This window comes from Sitophilus oryzae, unplaced genomic scaffold, assembly GCF_002938485.1.
Source record: "Sitophilus oryzae breed Bouriz unplaced genomic scaffold, Soryzae_2.0 scaffold_1356_pilon_pilon, whole genome shotgun sequence".
NCBI lineage: Eukaryota > Metazoa > Arthropoda > Insecta > Coleoptera > Curculionidae > Sitophilus > Sitophilus oryzae.
Window position 1 is genome coordinate 579,007 of NW_022146011.1, and position 16,393 is coordinate 595,399.

General features: G+C 32.1%; 1 protein-coding gene across 3 annotated transcripts in view; it reads left to right on the forward strand.

The window, feature by feature from the left end:
- The window catches only part of LOC115875224 (pleckstrin homology domain-containing family G member 2-like), a 178,196-nt gene that overhangs the window by 146,260 nt on the left and 15,543 nt on the right, over nucleotides 1-16,393 (forward strand). For all 3 annotated transcript variants that reach the window (XM_030890635.1, XM_030890636.1, XM_030890637.1), the window contains 2 exons: nucleotides 12,197-12,392; nucleotides 13,422-13,543. In XM_030890635.1, the coding sequence (XP_030746495.1) occupies nucleotides 12,197-12,392; nucleotides 13,422-13,543 (318 nt within the window). The remainder of the gene's footprint in view (nucleotides 1-12,196; nucleotides 12,393-13,421; nucleotides 13,544-16,393) is intronic.

A 16,393-nucleotide genomic window follows, 5' to 3' on the forward strand; every position in this document is an offset into this window, starting at 1 on the left:
ACTCTTTTATAAAGGTTTAAATAGTTCTTTTTGCATACAAATGGGCTAGTGATATTATCATCTTGCTAAAAACGATAATATTACCAGCTTGTACATTTTGTACATTTGTTGCTTTAAAAATAATCTAAAATGTCAATATTCCATGGGTATATTGATAAATGAGGTCTAAATTATAAGAAAATGCATTTTCTACGAAAACTTGAAGGAATAGGTGAAAAATGGTATAATACAATTTGATAGAAAATTAAATTATACATCTGATTCCCCTAAAATATACACACAGGGCATTCCATTTCAATTAAAGAAGTTATTGGCGCTTGAAGCTAGAATTTATTTAAACTAATTATTTAGATACTCTGTATGAGGTAGGATTATTTTTATTATTGCAACACAATAAGTGACCAATAAATAAACTTCAGTAAATATTTAGTATTAAAAACTTTGATACCCTTGGAGAAATGAAGCCTTAAAATGTTTACTGCAATTTCACAAAATTGAAAATATTTCAAAAACGGTAAGGTTTAAGTGTAATAAACCTTAATCAAATTTACCTTTATTTTAATCGTAGAAACTAAAAATGTAATAATATACAGGGTGTTCCATTTAAAAAAATACAACTTTGATATTTTATATTTATTTGAGACACTCTATATCTTGTAAAAATATTTTTAAATTGTAGCTCTAATAGTCCATCACAGAACCCAAAACTTACAATTTGTGAAAATCTAATCGTTTAGCTACATTACTCCGTGTCGTATGTGGTGAACAACCCTGTATACAGAATTAATCAAGAATTACTTAAAGTATATTGAATCAAAAAGGTAAATTTCTTAAGACATTCTTAACTATTTACCTTATTTCACTATTTTATATTATATCAATACATATATTAATTCTGGTAAACAATTTTTTCACAAACGTCAACATTAAGTATGGGAATCCACTTTGCGCAATTATTTACCCACCCTGTACATAAATGGTACGGTTTATTATGTCGTTTAACTAAATCTTTCAGTCAATATTGACGATAGGTGTCACTTATCTACAGTATAAATAGAAATTATTGCGTCTTTTTGTAATATGTAATTTATGAAATCACTGTTCTAAGAAAATTCGTAAAATTCCAATTTAGTCCATAATAAAAACGCACTCGCTAATACTTGATTCTATTCGAGTTTCTGCAAATAAAAAAAAATGTGTGTGCACTATGTGCGCATATTTGAACCAAAACTCCTTACTAACCGCTATTAAATTGAAGAATTTGAAGAACATGTTTGAAAAAGTATAGTTTGAAACGTTGAAAAAGTAATAAATTAAAAATTAATAAATAGTTTGATTCGCTTTCACAAAATTTATACTAAAATAATCGTCTGTCCGTCTGAGGACTCCATTCGGGTACCTCTATCCACGTGCCGAGTTTGGTTCCAATTTCCCATCGACCCATAATTAGGAAAAATCCTGATGATTTTGTTCACTTAGAGGCATCGGTTCGAAACGTCGAGGGTGTCATTCTGTAGCCCGTCCCCAATTATGCCGATTTTTCTTCAATATCAAATCCTTAGTCCTACCCTGATGAAAACGTAAACAAACATATTAGGTACAGGGTGTCCCACTAAGAACAGCTCTCGGCTGTATCTCGGAAAGTATTAGCCGTAGGGCTTACGGAAAAAAATATTTATAATTAAAGGGGCTATGAGAAATTGCTGGAAATTATTTTCAAGTTTGTAAAACGGCCGCTAGGGGGCGCAACTGCTATTGAAAATAAAAAAAATAGGATTTTTACAGAATTTTGCCTAGATAATGGATACTATAAATAATAGCTTCATAATCATCAGTAAATTTTGGATTTTCTTTGTTAGAACCATTTTCCCCTATCTGCTAAAATAAAGTGGTGGGGGAAGGTTAGATCTATCTTTATTTAAATATTAATAACTCCGGACTGGACGATCAGAATCCAACAAACGAGGGCTCGTTTAAAAGAGCGTTTCTTACTCTATATTATACCATAAAAATAATAATAATAGGGTTTTAATCGTAGACGCTAGGGGCGCTTTCTTACAAGTTAACAAACATAGCGCGTTTTTCCAAAAAAATTAAATACGATAGTATATGTGATTTTAACTGATAGTAAAAAGTAGTAAAAGCTTAAAAAGTCAGCGAAAACCGCATCTTGATATCTTCTTTCAAACCGAAAATATTAGCAAAATTATAATACCAAAAAATAAGCCATTAATTACCTTATTTTTAGAATACGGTATCAGTAGCCCTCTTGATTATGTCCATTCTAACAAAAAATAAGATAGAAACAGTTAGTTTATTTTAAAATCGACGAAATACCATAATACCAGATGTATTAATATCTAATAATTAAGATATTAATAACAGTAAACAAGAAACGATGATTCGGTGAAGTCATGGTAGGCTTTGCAAAAAAGTTACTTTTGACGTAATAGCATAAACGTCAAATTGTTGTTAGATCAACATTTTAATAGTCTTTTAACTTTTGTTTGCTTTTTCAAATGCCAACAACTGCACTGAACTATTTCGAATAATAAAGGCATTTTGAAAAAGCAATTAAAAGATAAAAAGCGCTGCTAAGACTATCAAAATGTTGATCTAATAACAATTTGACGTTTATACTATTACGTCAAAAGCAACTTTTTTCCAAAGCCTTCACTGAATCATTGTTTCTTGTTCACTGTTATTAATTTCTTATTTATTAGATATTAATACATCTGGTATTATGGTATTTTGTCGATTTTAAAATAAACTAACTGTTTCTATCTTATTTTTTTTTTGTTAAAATGGGCATAATCAAGAGAGCTACTGATACCGTGTTGTAAAAATAAGGGAACTAAGGGCTTATTTTTTGGTATTTATTATAATTTTGCTAATATCTTCGGTTTGAAAGAAGATATCAAGATGTAGTGTTCGCTGACTTTTTAAGCTTTTACTACTCTTTACTGTCAGCTAAAATTACATATAGTATCGTATTTAATTTTTTTGAAAAAACGCCCTATGTTTGTTAAATTGTAAAAAAGCGCCGGTTTTGAACGTAGCGTCTACGTTCAAAACCTTATTATTATTATTTTTATAGTATAATATAGAGTAAGAAACGCTCTTTTAAACGAGCCCTTGTTTATTGGATTCTGATCATCCAGTCCGGAGTTATTAATATTTAAATAAAGATAGATCTAACCTTCCCCCACCACTTTATTTTAGCAGATAGGGAAAAATGGTTCTAACAAAAAAATCCAAAATTTACTGAAGATTATGAAGCTATTATTTATAGTACCCGTTATCTAGGCAAAATTCTGTAAAAAAATGTTTTTCTTATTTTCCATAGCAGTTGCGCCCTCTAGCGGCCGTTTTACAAACTTGAAAATAATTACCAGCAATTTCTCATAGCCCCTTTAGTTATCAATATTTTTTTTCCGTAAGACCTACGGCTTATACTTTTCGAGATACAGCCGAGAGCTATTCTTAGTGAGACACCCTGTACATCAAAATTTAAGGTGGCATACACATTATCAAAAAATGTCAAAAAGACAAAAACTCTCGCGATTTCTACTATCTATAAGAAAATGCCATTTTATTTCCCAATAAAATCAATATATACTACAGATTTTATTTAGTAACATCCTGTGTAGCTGCTGTAAGATATCGACCCAGGACTATATGTTTACACAAAGCTCTTTAGCGATATCCGTATCAAATATGGAATGGATAAATGCATTTCCGGTGGGAGAATGAGTATTGTATTATATATTACCCTCATCCCACTCTCAATACTTATCGTCAGTATACGTCTTACTTATACTGGGTGACAATTTGAAAACGAACAGTATTTAATATTGCCTCTACCGATGATAGTATGAAAATTTGGCAAAACACTCAATTTACATATCAAGGGGGACAATTTTTGAGGCATTTGTTGTCGTGTTACTTTCAACCCCTTGACCCCCAGGGCACCTACCCCTAAAATTTTAAATGGCCACCCCTATTTCTTTTACCATTTTTGTATTCCTTATAAAATTCTACATAACTAGGGTCACAAGGCAGGACCTCATATGACTTTTTTAAAAAAAATATTATTATTTTTTTAAAAGATTTTAGCAATATTTTCACAAAAATAATGAAAAATATTTTATTTGATAATAGAGCATTGATATTTCGGCTCTATAAGATAATTATTCATCAAAAAAATAATAATTTAATGTAAAATTAGGTATATTTTTTGGATTTCCTCAAAAATCCTATCAAAAATGATACGAGGTACTGCACTGTGACCCTCGATAAACTAATGATAAAATAATGCAGTTTATGTAGAATTCTATAAGAAACACAAAAATGGTAAATGAAAAATAAGTGTTGCTATTTAAAATTTTAGGTTATGTGCCCTGGTGGTCAAGGGGTTGAAAGTAACACGACAACTAATGCCTCAAAAATTGTCCCCCTTGATATGGAAATTGACGTATTTTGCCAAATTTTCATACTATCATCGGTAGAGGCAATATTAAATACTGTTCGTTTTCAAATTGTCACTCTGTATGTTGATTGCCTATCTGGGTTAAATAAATACCACAGTAAATACTCATAAAATGCATGTGAATTGTGAATGATACATAGGTACTTATTTTCAGGTACATAAAATCACTTGTAACAGGTAGTTAACTCTAGTAGTGGGAACTATCGAATGAATACTATCGAAACATTCGATAGTTGCAATTCATTCGAATAATTCGATAGTTAGTAAGAAAACATTCGTTGAAAACTATTCGAATAAAAATTATCGAATAGATCCGTCATCTGCCTTGAAATATTGTATTCTAGTACTTCGGCAGCAAAAATCATTCATTTATAAAATTCATTCATTCGTCAGGATCGATTATAATAAAATATTAACTGAATTTTAGTTGTCGCCCGGCGACGTAGGTTTCTTTCCGAGAAACCCGACAGCGGTCGGTGGGAATGCTATGAAAGAAGCCGGCATCTTTGATTTTTTGCGGAGTCAGATATAGATAAGGACACATTATTTTTTTTATTGAGGTGCTAGTATTTACACAGAAAATACATTATGAAAGACGCTGTTGCCATATTTTGGTATTAGTTGATATTAGCAAAGAATATTATTGTTTGGCTTTAGTTAATTAGGGAATATATAGACATACTATATATTCTGCATTTTTTTTATTAATATTCTGTTGTTACACTGCAATAATACTTGTTATTTTGGATGTAGGAAAATTATTTTTAATGTTTTTTAGCAAAGACTGGTTTAATAAATAATAATAACAGTAATAATTTGTTATACCTATTAACAACAAAATTTAAAATCATTTAATATAAATATTTTCATTTAAGTAGTAGTAACAGTAATAATTTGTTATACCTATTAACAACAAAATTTAAAATCATTTAATATAAATATTTTCATTTAAGTAGTAGCAAAATATAAACAACAAATTAGATGTCAAAATTATTTATATTAGATCCTATTTAAAAATAATATAGTCTCTAAATTTTTTGGCAACGTTAGTTTATTAAATAATAATAATTACAGAACTAATTTGTTATATTAACAACACATTTTAAAATCATGAAATATAAACATTTATTAATTTTCTCAGCATGCAGTGTAATGGAAGGAAAATATAAATAAAAAATTAGAAATCAAAATTATTTATATTAGGTGCTTTATATTACTATTTAAAAATTATATTTACTTTTACTGGCATTTACTTTAAAAAATAAATGAAATATTTTTTCTTCGCAAAAAACTACATGTAAGAGAATTAGCATAAACAAAATATAAACATCGTTAACTTTTTTTTTAAATTGGCACGTGTAAAACTTTCATTTTAATTTTCTCACCCCATAGTTTGAGTTCGATAACCATTTACTTAAATATGATTATACAACCACATTACTTAAATATGATTATTAAGTTCAACTAATTCATATTATTAAAACATCTAAAATACAAATATGTATTTTTAAAATTAATTGTAAGTTCATCTCATCTCTCTTAAAAATTGCTACTTCTCAAAATTTCCCATATAAAATTAAATAATTGAAAGATCGGACTACGGAAAACCACACAAATTTTCGGAAAAATTTTGACCACCTGCACATGCCCACAATCGTCAATAAATAAAATTAAAAAATAACTACTATTTTAGTATTTTAACTATTTTAATAAACGCAAAAATAGCACAGTATTTATACGGCGAAGTTATAAAAATTTGGAAGAACTAATAATGCACCGACGCATACAAAAATCAAACGAATACTAAATTTTATTTATCAAAAGCATTCGATAGTTGTGGCTCAACGATAACCATTTAGTCGCACGGCGAGGTTGTCACATATGCTTTAGTATACAAATGAATGAATGATTTTATTCGAATAAAACCATTCGATAGTTGAAATCATTCATTCATTAACCATTCGATAGTCTAATTCATTCGATAGTTCCCATCGCTACAACTAATGCCTCAAAAATTGTCCCCCTTGATATGGAAATTGACGTATTTTGCCAAATTTTCATACTATCATCGGTAGAGGCAATATTAAATACTGTTCGTTTTCAAATTGTCACTCTGTATGTTGATTGCCTATCTGGGTTAAATAAATACCACAGTAAATACTCATAAAATGCATGTGAATTGTGAATGATACATAGGTACTTATTTTCAGGTACATAAAATCACTTGTAACAGGTAGTTAACTCTAAATGAATATCTTAATCGATTTTGTTTTACTACGCTCAGGAGATATACAGGGTGGCCCATCGAAAACGTTCCGCAAGGCATAACGGCCAGGGTATTTTTTTTTTCAGAAAATTCAAAAACACGTCAATTTTGTTTGTGAGGGGGGCAACTTTTGCCCCAAAAATGATTGCAAAATCTTCAACCCTCTAAGCGGGGGTGTCATCTCCCAATTTTTTTCAAATGGGAAGGGGGGTTAAGTGGTACCTCAATGAAAAGGGCTTTCTATTCTCTATACGTTCCCGTTTCGTTTTTGAAAATCGGTCGAGTCATTGAGAAAATATGGAGGATTGAAATTTGAAAAGTTTATTTAAACATTTATCAGAGTAAATGATAAGTTGATGGACCATTTTGCTGTTTTTTCTTATTATTTCTAGATGTTTACGCATTTTTTCACTTGCCACAACGTTGAACGATCGGATGCGGTAGTTGCTAGATAGCTGTTCTGTGACATGGTACAAAGAATACAAGGTATGATATTGCGCAGGTTGGTCGCTACGTCACAGGTGATAACTGGCGCTATTGGTCAGCACTCTCCGCGCGCCAGTTCAAATCGTCAAGATATTGTTATAAACCTGTTTTTTTGTTTATATACCGTCATTGAATTATCGCTAAGCAAGTTACTGTGGAGCAGTGCGTAAGGAGTCGGGATAGGAAGCGAGAGACTTGAGTTCGAATCTCGGCCGGGACTTAACTTTTTATTTATTTTTTAAATACTGTTGTATTCTATAGTTTATTTTTGTAGTATAAAAAAAAGAACTATTTATTCTGTAATTTTTTAATCTCCGGTATTAATATAAAATGATTGTTGGTACAACACTTCATTTAATATAAAATAATATTCTACTTTTTGAAATGTATCGGGCACTAATTGTACCTAAAAGTAATATATTTTTAGTGATATACCATATTGTAAACTATTTAATATTTCAGTCACTTAAAAAGTTAATTTGCATTGAATAATTGCCTACCATTAAAGGAAATTTGAGCTATATAATCCTTGATGGTCATATTCTGGGTATGCAAATACTTCCTCTAAATTTTGGGTTTCGTTCAACCGATTTATTCTCAAAACCTGAAACATCTACATATAAAAAGAAGCACAGGTCACTAATTATAATAGACTTCACCCTTGGAATTACTTCTATCACAATTACAATACATTCATCTGCATTGGCATTTTCTACTTTTCGATGGGAAACTTCAACTTCCCAACATTTTTTAAATGATGTAACAATTCCTCTTGTGGTTACTTTTCCATAGATATCCTCATCTCTGTCCTCATGTGAATTCAGAGGCAATGAACATGAAAATTATTTACCATAAACATCGCAAACTAAAAACCTAATAAACAATTTTATACCGAATATAGAAATAAATTTAGTATTCTTACCTATTATTATCGTCCAAATCCATGTTAATAGATAATTATTTTTAAATATATTTTTGGAACTGCTGGTTTTAGTAATTATTAAATTAAACGAACTAAAAAGTCTTAAAAATAAACAATTCTTAACCATAACCCCAAAAAATGCAGATCTCCTGTCAACTTTCTTTATTTTGTATTTATTCATTATTTTCCTAGTGACGTCACAGGTGGTATGCGCGAACTGAACGAAATTGGAGCCGCTATCGATCATACCTTGTATTCTTTGTACCATGGTTCTGTGATTTGTGCATTGAAGTTCTTCTCAATATCGTTAAACTTTTTAGCAATTATGGTGTACTCACTTACATAAAAAGTGGAAATAATCGAACTTTATTTTAAAAATAATGAATGTATCGGGTTGCGCAGATATTCAATGAAGGCCATCCTGACAAACACCTTTATGGCAAAATTGTTCGCTAGCTAGTAGCAAAATTTCGCGAAACTGGTTCCGTTATGAATAAAAAGAGACAGAGGGAAAATCCTGTAGTAAATGAAGCTATGGAGGTATTCATATTGGGTCAAGTTGTCATGTACGCTGAGTACAATTAGCTAATGAGACCGGCGTGAATCGTACAAGTGTCCAAAGGAAAAAAAAACACCCTTACAAAATTCAGTTGGTACAAGAACTCAACGAAGACGATTTTGATCGTTGTTTGCAATTTTGTGAAACTATGAATGAACGAGTGGCGAATGATAATAATTTCCTATTTAATGTGTGTTTTTCGGATGAGTGTACTTTCTTTTTGAACAGTGTAGTAATCGGCACAACTGTCGGTACTGGGCCGAGGACAACCCCAGGGTTTTTCACGAGGTGCACACACAAAACCCTCAGAAATTGAACGTGTGGGCTGGTATTTTTTGAAATTCTATTGTGGGTCAGTTTAACGATACTGAGAAGAACTTCAACGTACAAGTCACAGAACAGCTATCTAGCAATTACCGCACCTGATCTTCAACCTTCTGGCAAGGGAAAAATGCGTAAACATCTAGAAATAATAAGAAAAAACAGCAAATTGGTCGAAGGAATTTATCCTTATCATTTACTCTGATAAATAATAAATAAATAAATAAATAACGTCTTTATTTTTTACTCGGCGAAATTCAGCAGAGCTGTTAAGTTAACCGAGCATATAAAAAAAGTAAATAATATAATACATTCTTAAAAAATGACATTCAAAGAAAAAAGAATTAGTAAGAAAAATGAAAATTAACAATATACTTTAGATAAAGAAAAATCAACAACTTAATAAGTTAAAGCAAAAACAGTAAAAAATGAAAATTGTTCCGTAAAGGATACAAAAATTAATAAATCAAATTATTGTGTAATTCTATATCCGCTCAACATATAAGTTTTTAATTTTGTTTTGAAAGTGAACGTCTTTAAATCAAGGGAGTATAGATTCAAGTTGGAATTGTACATCTTGGTTGTCAGGTAGGAGAAAGAACGCTGATATAGAGCCGTGCGATGTTTGGGAATTTCCATATTATTACACCGCCTTATAGCATAGTTAGAGTATCGAAATTTAAGTTTATTAGTTAAATACTCAGGAAAACCATTCCGCAAAATTCTGTGTAAAAAACATGCAAAATGTAACTTTTGTCTGTCTTCAATATTTAGCCAATTCAACATATCTAGTTTATATGTAACATGGTCTCTCGATCTTAATCCGTATATTAAGCGAATACATCAATTCTGTACTTTCTGTAACTGTCTCTAGATTTTGATCGAGACAAGGCCCGTAAACAAAATTACAATAATTGGACTGTGATAATACAAGAGCCTCACATAATTGCTTTTTTAATTTATAGTTTAGAAAATCTTTGTTTTTGTATAGGTTTTTAAGGAGATGAACGATGCCCTGGCCACTTTACTCACTTGAGATCTAAACCTCAACTGCGAGTCAAATATAAGTCCTAAATATTTTGATTCCCTTTCTACGGAGATAATCGAATCAGACATTTTATTTTCATGTTCTGGGCCGCCCAGTTATTATTTGGTCCGAAGTAAACGATTACTGACTTTGTCGGATTTAGTTTTGAACCCGTTCTTGCTGGAATAAGTGTATATTTTTTCTAAACACTGTTCAACCTTGTTCTGGGCTTCGTATGCTTCTGATTTTCTAAAACTTAAATGTAATTGGGTATCGTCGGCATATCTATGCATTTTGCAGTGGTTATTGTCCACTGCCATGTCCATGGTGTATATAATAAAAAGTAACGGACCGAGAATGGATCCCTGAGGAATGCCCTTAGTAGTAAACTTTGCCTCCGATTGATTACCATGTTTAAATAAACTTTTTAAATTTCAATCCTTCATATTTTCTCAATGACTCGACCGATTTTCAAAAACGAAGCGGGAAAATATAGAGAATAGAAAGCTCTTTTCATTGCGGTGCCACTTGACCCCCCTACCCATTTGAAAAAAGTTGGGGGATAACAGCCCCGCTTAGAGAGTTGAAGATTTTGCAATCATTTTTGGGGCAAAAGTTGTCCCCCTCACAAACAAAATTGACGTGGTTTTGGATTTTTTGAAAAAAGGAATATTCTGGCCGTTATGCCTTGCGGAACGTTTTCGATGGGCCACCCTGTATACACGGTGGTCCTTAATTATATGCTTATATTTAAGAGATTGATTCTTGTGTACATATTCTAAGAAAAAACTTCCTATGAATGTATGTAAGTTTTGAAATACAAGGTGGTAAAGTTTTCTAAAAAAACTTTTTTTATAAGTCTGATGTTATTATACAGGGTGTTTCAAAAAACGTGTGCCTTCTCTCGTGGGGGGATTCCTCGCGTAAAAATAAGATTTATTTTTCATATTAAGTTAGGTCCGATTCTGCTTTGTTTCGTAGCTACAGGGTATTAAAGTTTTAATAATCTTTCGATTTATTATAATTTTCTGCCAAGTACTTTTAGTGATTCAAAAACAATTTTGTTGTATCTCTTAATTTGCTTCCAAAACCAATACGGGAACAGGGATCGGAGTGTTTGGGCCGAGAGCTAATTACTCCGAACCAATGGGCACTTACCCTAGTATCCTACAGGCAGAAATCTACGCTATCGAGAGATGCGTACAACTTATCTTAGATAGGAACTATCGGAAACAAGAAATAGCCATCTTATCTGATAGTCAAGCAGCGTTAAAGGCGATCAACTCAGTCTCAATCAATTCGAAATTGGTCAAAGAATACATAGAGAAGCTGAATAAATTAGGCAAAGAAAACAAAGTCCTCCTACACTGGGTGCCTGCTCACCAAGGGATAAAAGGCAATGAAAAAGCAAATAATCTAGGTAGAAAAGGAGCGAACACTCCACTAACTGGACCAGAACCGTTCTGCTTTCCAAGTGGTAACCAACTCAAGGAGGAACTCAAGAACTTGGAAGATTCCATCCGCAACCTGGAATGGAAATCTTGCAATGGTCTAGGACACTCGAAGAAGTTTCTGAGGGCTTATGATCAATAAAAATCACAGATCTTCCTAGGTCTGAGTAAGAACAATCTTCGGATTGTCACGGGGTTTTTAACAGGACACTGTCTCCTCAATGAACACCTCAGTAGATTGAAACTAAGAAGAAACGGCGAATGCAGATTCTGTGGGGAAGATGGGGAAACACCAGTATACCTCATCACTGAGTGCGCCGAGACGACAACCATTCGTGCCATGAATTTTGGTACGACTGATATTGGAGATGGAGAACTACTCTCTATAAAACCGTCCCAGATGCTGGCTTTTGTCAAAGCCCTGGGACTGTATGATGAGTTATGATTCAAGAAAGGGGGACACAATGGATCTGTAAGGTCGAAGTGATTAACCCCCCTCCCACTCATTCTAAATTCTAAAAAAAAAATCTCTTAATTTCCTTCAAGCCGATGCAGAAAAGATTTCGATACAACAGTCAACACACACAGTCAGTTCTTTTTGGCCATAGTTACATTTTCTTTATTTTTTAGATATACCTAGTACTATTTTTTAAAGGAGTTTCCGTTTTCCTACAGGTGCCTAGCGAGAGTTCTGGAGTTAGTGCGAGTACCAGCAGTCCAACTTCATCCTCGGAAGTCTCCAGGCCTGTTTCCATGACCAGTCTGGCCTCTTCTTCTTCGGAAAGCAGCGGGGGACATCCCCAACCCTGTTCAGCTTACCTGGCTTCGGTGGAAAGTCTGGACAGCGACCCTGAACCTGGAGGAAGTCAAGGTAATTGACATAAATTATAATTAAAAAAATCAAACAAACTTAGAGACATTCACTTGTGTCATTGACACTATCAACAAATTTAAAACATTGCTAAAAGTTTGTTATATCTAAAAGGAAGAACAATAAGTTCAGAATAAAGATTCCTAAAATGTTATTATTTGCTTCAAATCAAAATTAAATAATTTACACTTGTTTTTTTATTGTTTGATTTGATCACTTGATCATTTGATCAACTTTAGAATAATCAGATAAATATGTACAGGGTGGTCCGAACTGTATTCCGGAAACTTCAGCTGCAGATTCTGCAGATAAAAATAAGTAAAAAGTTCGTATAAATGTATGTCCTAAAATGGCTTAGTATCGCAGATACAGGGTGTAGAAGTTTCATTTTTATTTCCATTTTTTCCAAATAATTTATGAAATAACGTCAATATTTGGATGAAAATTGGTATCTGGGAGTTTTTTGATATAAGAAATTTGATTTTGATATCAATATGACTCCTACTTGTAGAGGGCGCCACCTACATATTTTTTAATTGGTTTTAAGAGTAATAACTTTTTGTCCTTACCTGTATAAAACTTTATGTAAAAAAGGTCTCTTGGTAAAAATCGTTACGAGTAAAGCTTGATTTACATGCGTCCGTTATCCGTTGATCCGATGGTCCGATATTAATTTTATTGGGTGACTTTAAAGACTTCAATTGGTTAGAAACGGTTAACCAATCGAAGTCTTTACATTCAACCAATAAAATTAATATCGTATCATCGTATCGTCGGACAACGGATGCATGAAAATCAAGCTTAATGGTTCTCGAGATATTTGGAATCGAAATTATCAATACCTGTCATCATTGACATAAATTAAACATATTGATAAATAGTTATTAGACACAGAAACTATCGGGGAATAGCCAGTAACCAAAATTTGACGACGTCGAGTAAACTATTTAATTTTTTTGATTACCCGATTAATAATAATAATAAATAACGCTTTATTGTAGAAAAATAAATATGCTTTCGTTATTTCAGGCTCCGCAGATAGTGGCATCGCCGAGCAGGAGCAAATTCCGATCAAGCCCGAGCAGAGGGTACTGCAGGAAGTGCTGGACACTGAAACGGTTTACGTTGCCGATCTCAATGAAGTCATAACGGTGAGTAACAAGTACCGCAAAAAATTAGTATTCTCTTATTAAGATGCCGCGTACAAAGTACGCGGCGTCGTACGGCTTAGGGAATTTCGCCTGCGTGGATACGAATAACAAGTCTTAAGGAGGTACAGGGTGTCCAATGGACAGGAAGTTTTATTGTGCGTGGAAGAGAACGATGGAAAGATCAGCACAAGGAAACTTGAGGATGAAATAGGAATAGATCACACTACAGCGTTTCGAATTTTGAAACGACATAAATACTATTCCTTCAAATATGAAAAGCGCCAAGAGCTACGAGATGGGGACGAAATACGGCGGCAGGCGTTTTGTTTTGATATGATGGAAAGAGCAAACACGGATGGGGAATTTTTAAAAAACATATGTTTCACTGACGAATGCACGTTTACCTTAAATAATGAACCCATTGTTCAAAATTATCGATATTTGAACAAAGAAAACCAACACAGGTTTGTCGAAACAAGGACGCAATATCCACAGAAAGTAAATGTTTGGGCAGGGATATTCGGAAACAATATTATCGGGCCATTATTTCTTACGCGAAATTTAAATGCAGAATATTATTTGGAACTACTCGAAAATCATATTTTACCTTCTTTGCATGATGCCGCTAGGGAAGATCAGGAAGTTTGGTACCAAATGGATGGCTGCCCGGCACGTAGTACCCTGGCTGTTCGGGAATATTTAGACAATAGTTCTAACGGAAACGTTATTGGCCTAAATCATACAGTAAATTGGCCAGCAAGGTCTTCTGATATTTCGCTAAATGATTTCTTTCTCTGGGGCCATTTAAAAAACAGGATATACAAGGATAAAAAATACCCAAATCTAGACGAGTTAAAAAATGCTATTTCTGCCGAATGCAATAGAATTTCAGTTTACCAACTAGCGAATGTAAGAAGAGAATTTTATGATCGCCTCGGTTATTGTCTAGCAGTCGATAGAGGAATATTTGAACATCTTCTTAAATCCTAAAGTTCTAACAATTTAATAATAACTAAATTAATAAGTTATTGAATATTGTAATAATACTATAATTAACCTTGTAATTGATTATTTTATTTTACTTTAATTCATATTAATTTGTATTTATAAATACATCTTTAAGATTTCCGACGTAGGAATGAGTTTTTAATAATAATAAAGCACTAAATAGGTAAAATTCTGAAATGACAACTTTAGTTGAAAGTTATCTTTTACCTTGACTGGTGCTCATAAGTAAATACAGGGCCATAAGAAAGGAGAAATATTTAAAAAGAAATCGGCGATAACTCGTAAACGAGCTAATCAAAAATATCTTAAAGTTATTCTTTTGAATGTGGGTTTTAGTGCTCTTCAATAAACCTAAATAGAATTATTCTCTAAAATAATTATTAAGGAAGTCAATAATTGACCCCATTAAAATTTTTACATAAAACTTTAAATGCCGAATGGACGAATAAATGCCGAATGTGAAATGGACACCACTCTTCTCTCTTACCATTTCTAATGTCCCCATGCTGTTCAGTGTCTTATATTGGACCCGAGGTATATAAATTATCTCTAACATTATTCAAAAGAAATCCATAAATATTGATATATTTAAAAGGGTTAGTAATGGCAAGTAAGGGTATTAAGGTTTTAAGGACAGAAGAAAATAATAGAAACGTATTTATTCCCTCTTAGGAATCGCATAACTCATGCCCGATATTACAGTCTTTTAAATAAAAATATATGTGACGTGACCACAATGTGAAGTCGACTGTTTACGACCCAAGTGAATGAAGAGATAACATCATTGGATGGCCTGTCTCGGTATTGTACGCGATAAATTTTAATTTATCGTTGTCTAGACTATCTTCTTTATTTCGATTTGGAATAGGAGAAAAATCAACTTGACAAACAATAAAACTTTTATGTAAATCAGTTGATTGTTCGAGTATTGTAGACCACACGCATTTTTTCCACAGAGCCCGATAAAATTAATAAATTTCTAGTTACACATTTAGATTGAACGGTACTGGTGATATACTAGTTTGCCCAACATATTTCTGATTCTAATCTTTACATGAAATTTTATAAATAACCGTCTTTTCCAGTGGAGATGTTTTATTATACCAGTTCTACTTTCATTGTTGCGAATCTTTGAATAAGAAGACTAAGGAAGGAGCATATCAAAAATCTTAGGTAGACTGCGATGGGCCTCAAATATGGCCGACTTAAATTCCGGTTTATCAGTGTCGTTCTAATTTTATTTAAAAAATGTAAAACTATGATGTAGGGTAAACGTGGGATAGACTCAATAAGTTGTTGTTTTATTTTACGTTTAGATACAATTTGGCTCCATAAAACACTAATATATCCCAAAACACCAGATCAAAATACTGTACTTTATTTATCATATTGATATATTTTAACTATTATATTTTTTAGTTGGTAAGTTTGAAAGTTTTTTAGTTTTAAGTTTGGGTATAGTCTGTCCAACGAGAAGATCCTTGACAGTGATAGATGAGTCTGTCATTTAAATTTCAAAGTAGTTTATTTTATTTTACAAAGAAATAAGTTGGTACAACTGGAAAGCATAGCAGGAAATTAATATGTGTATTTAAAATTTGACTGACAAGTAACTTCAAAATATTGTGAAAAAAACTGTATAAAACTGAAAACATGTAATCGAGTTATTTTATTTTATAAAAAACGGTATGTGTTAATATAAAACAAACAAAAACAAGACACCACATACCAAAAAATATAAAAAAAAACTATTTCTTACTTTCAAGCTTTATGAAACTTCCCGCATTTATGATTATATTTATCAATATAACTTATGTACAAATACAAATTTGTAATATTCCG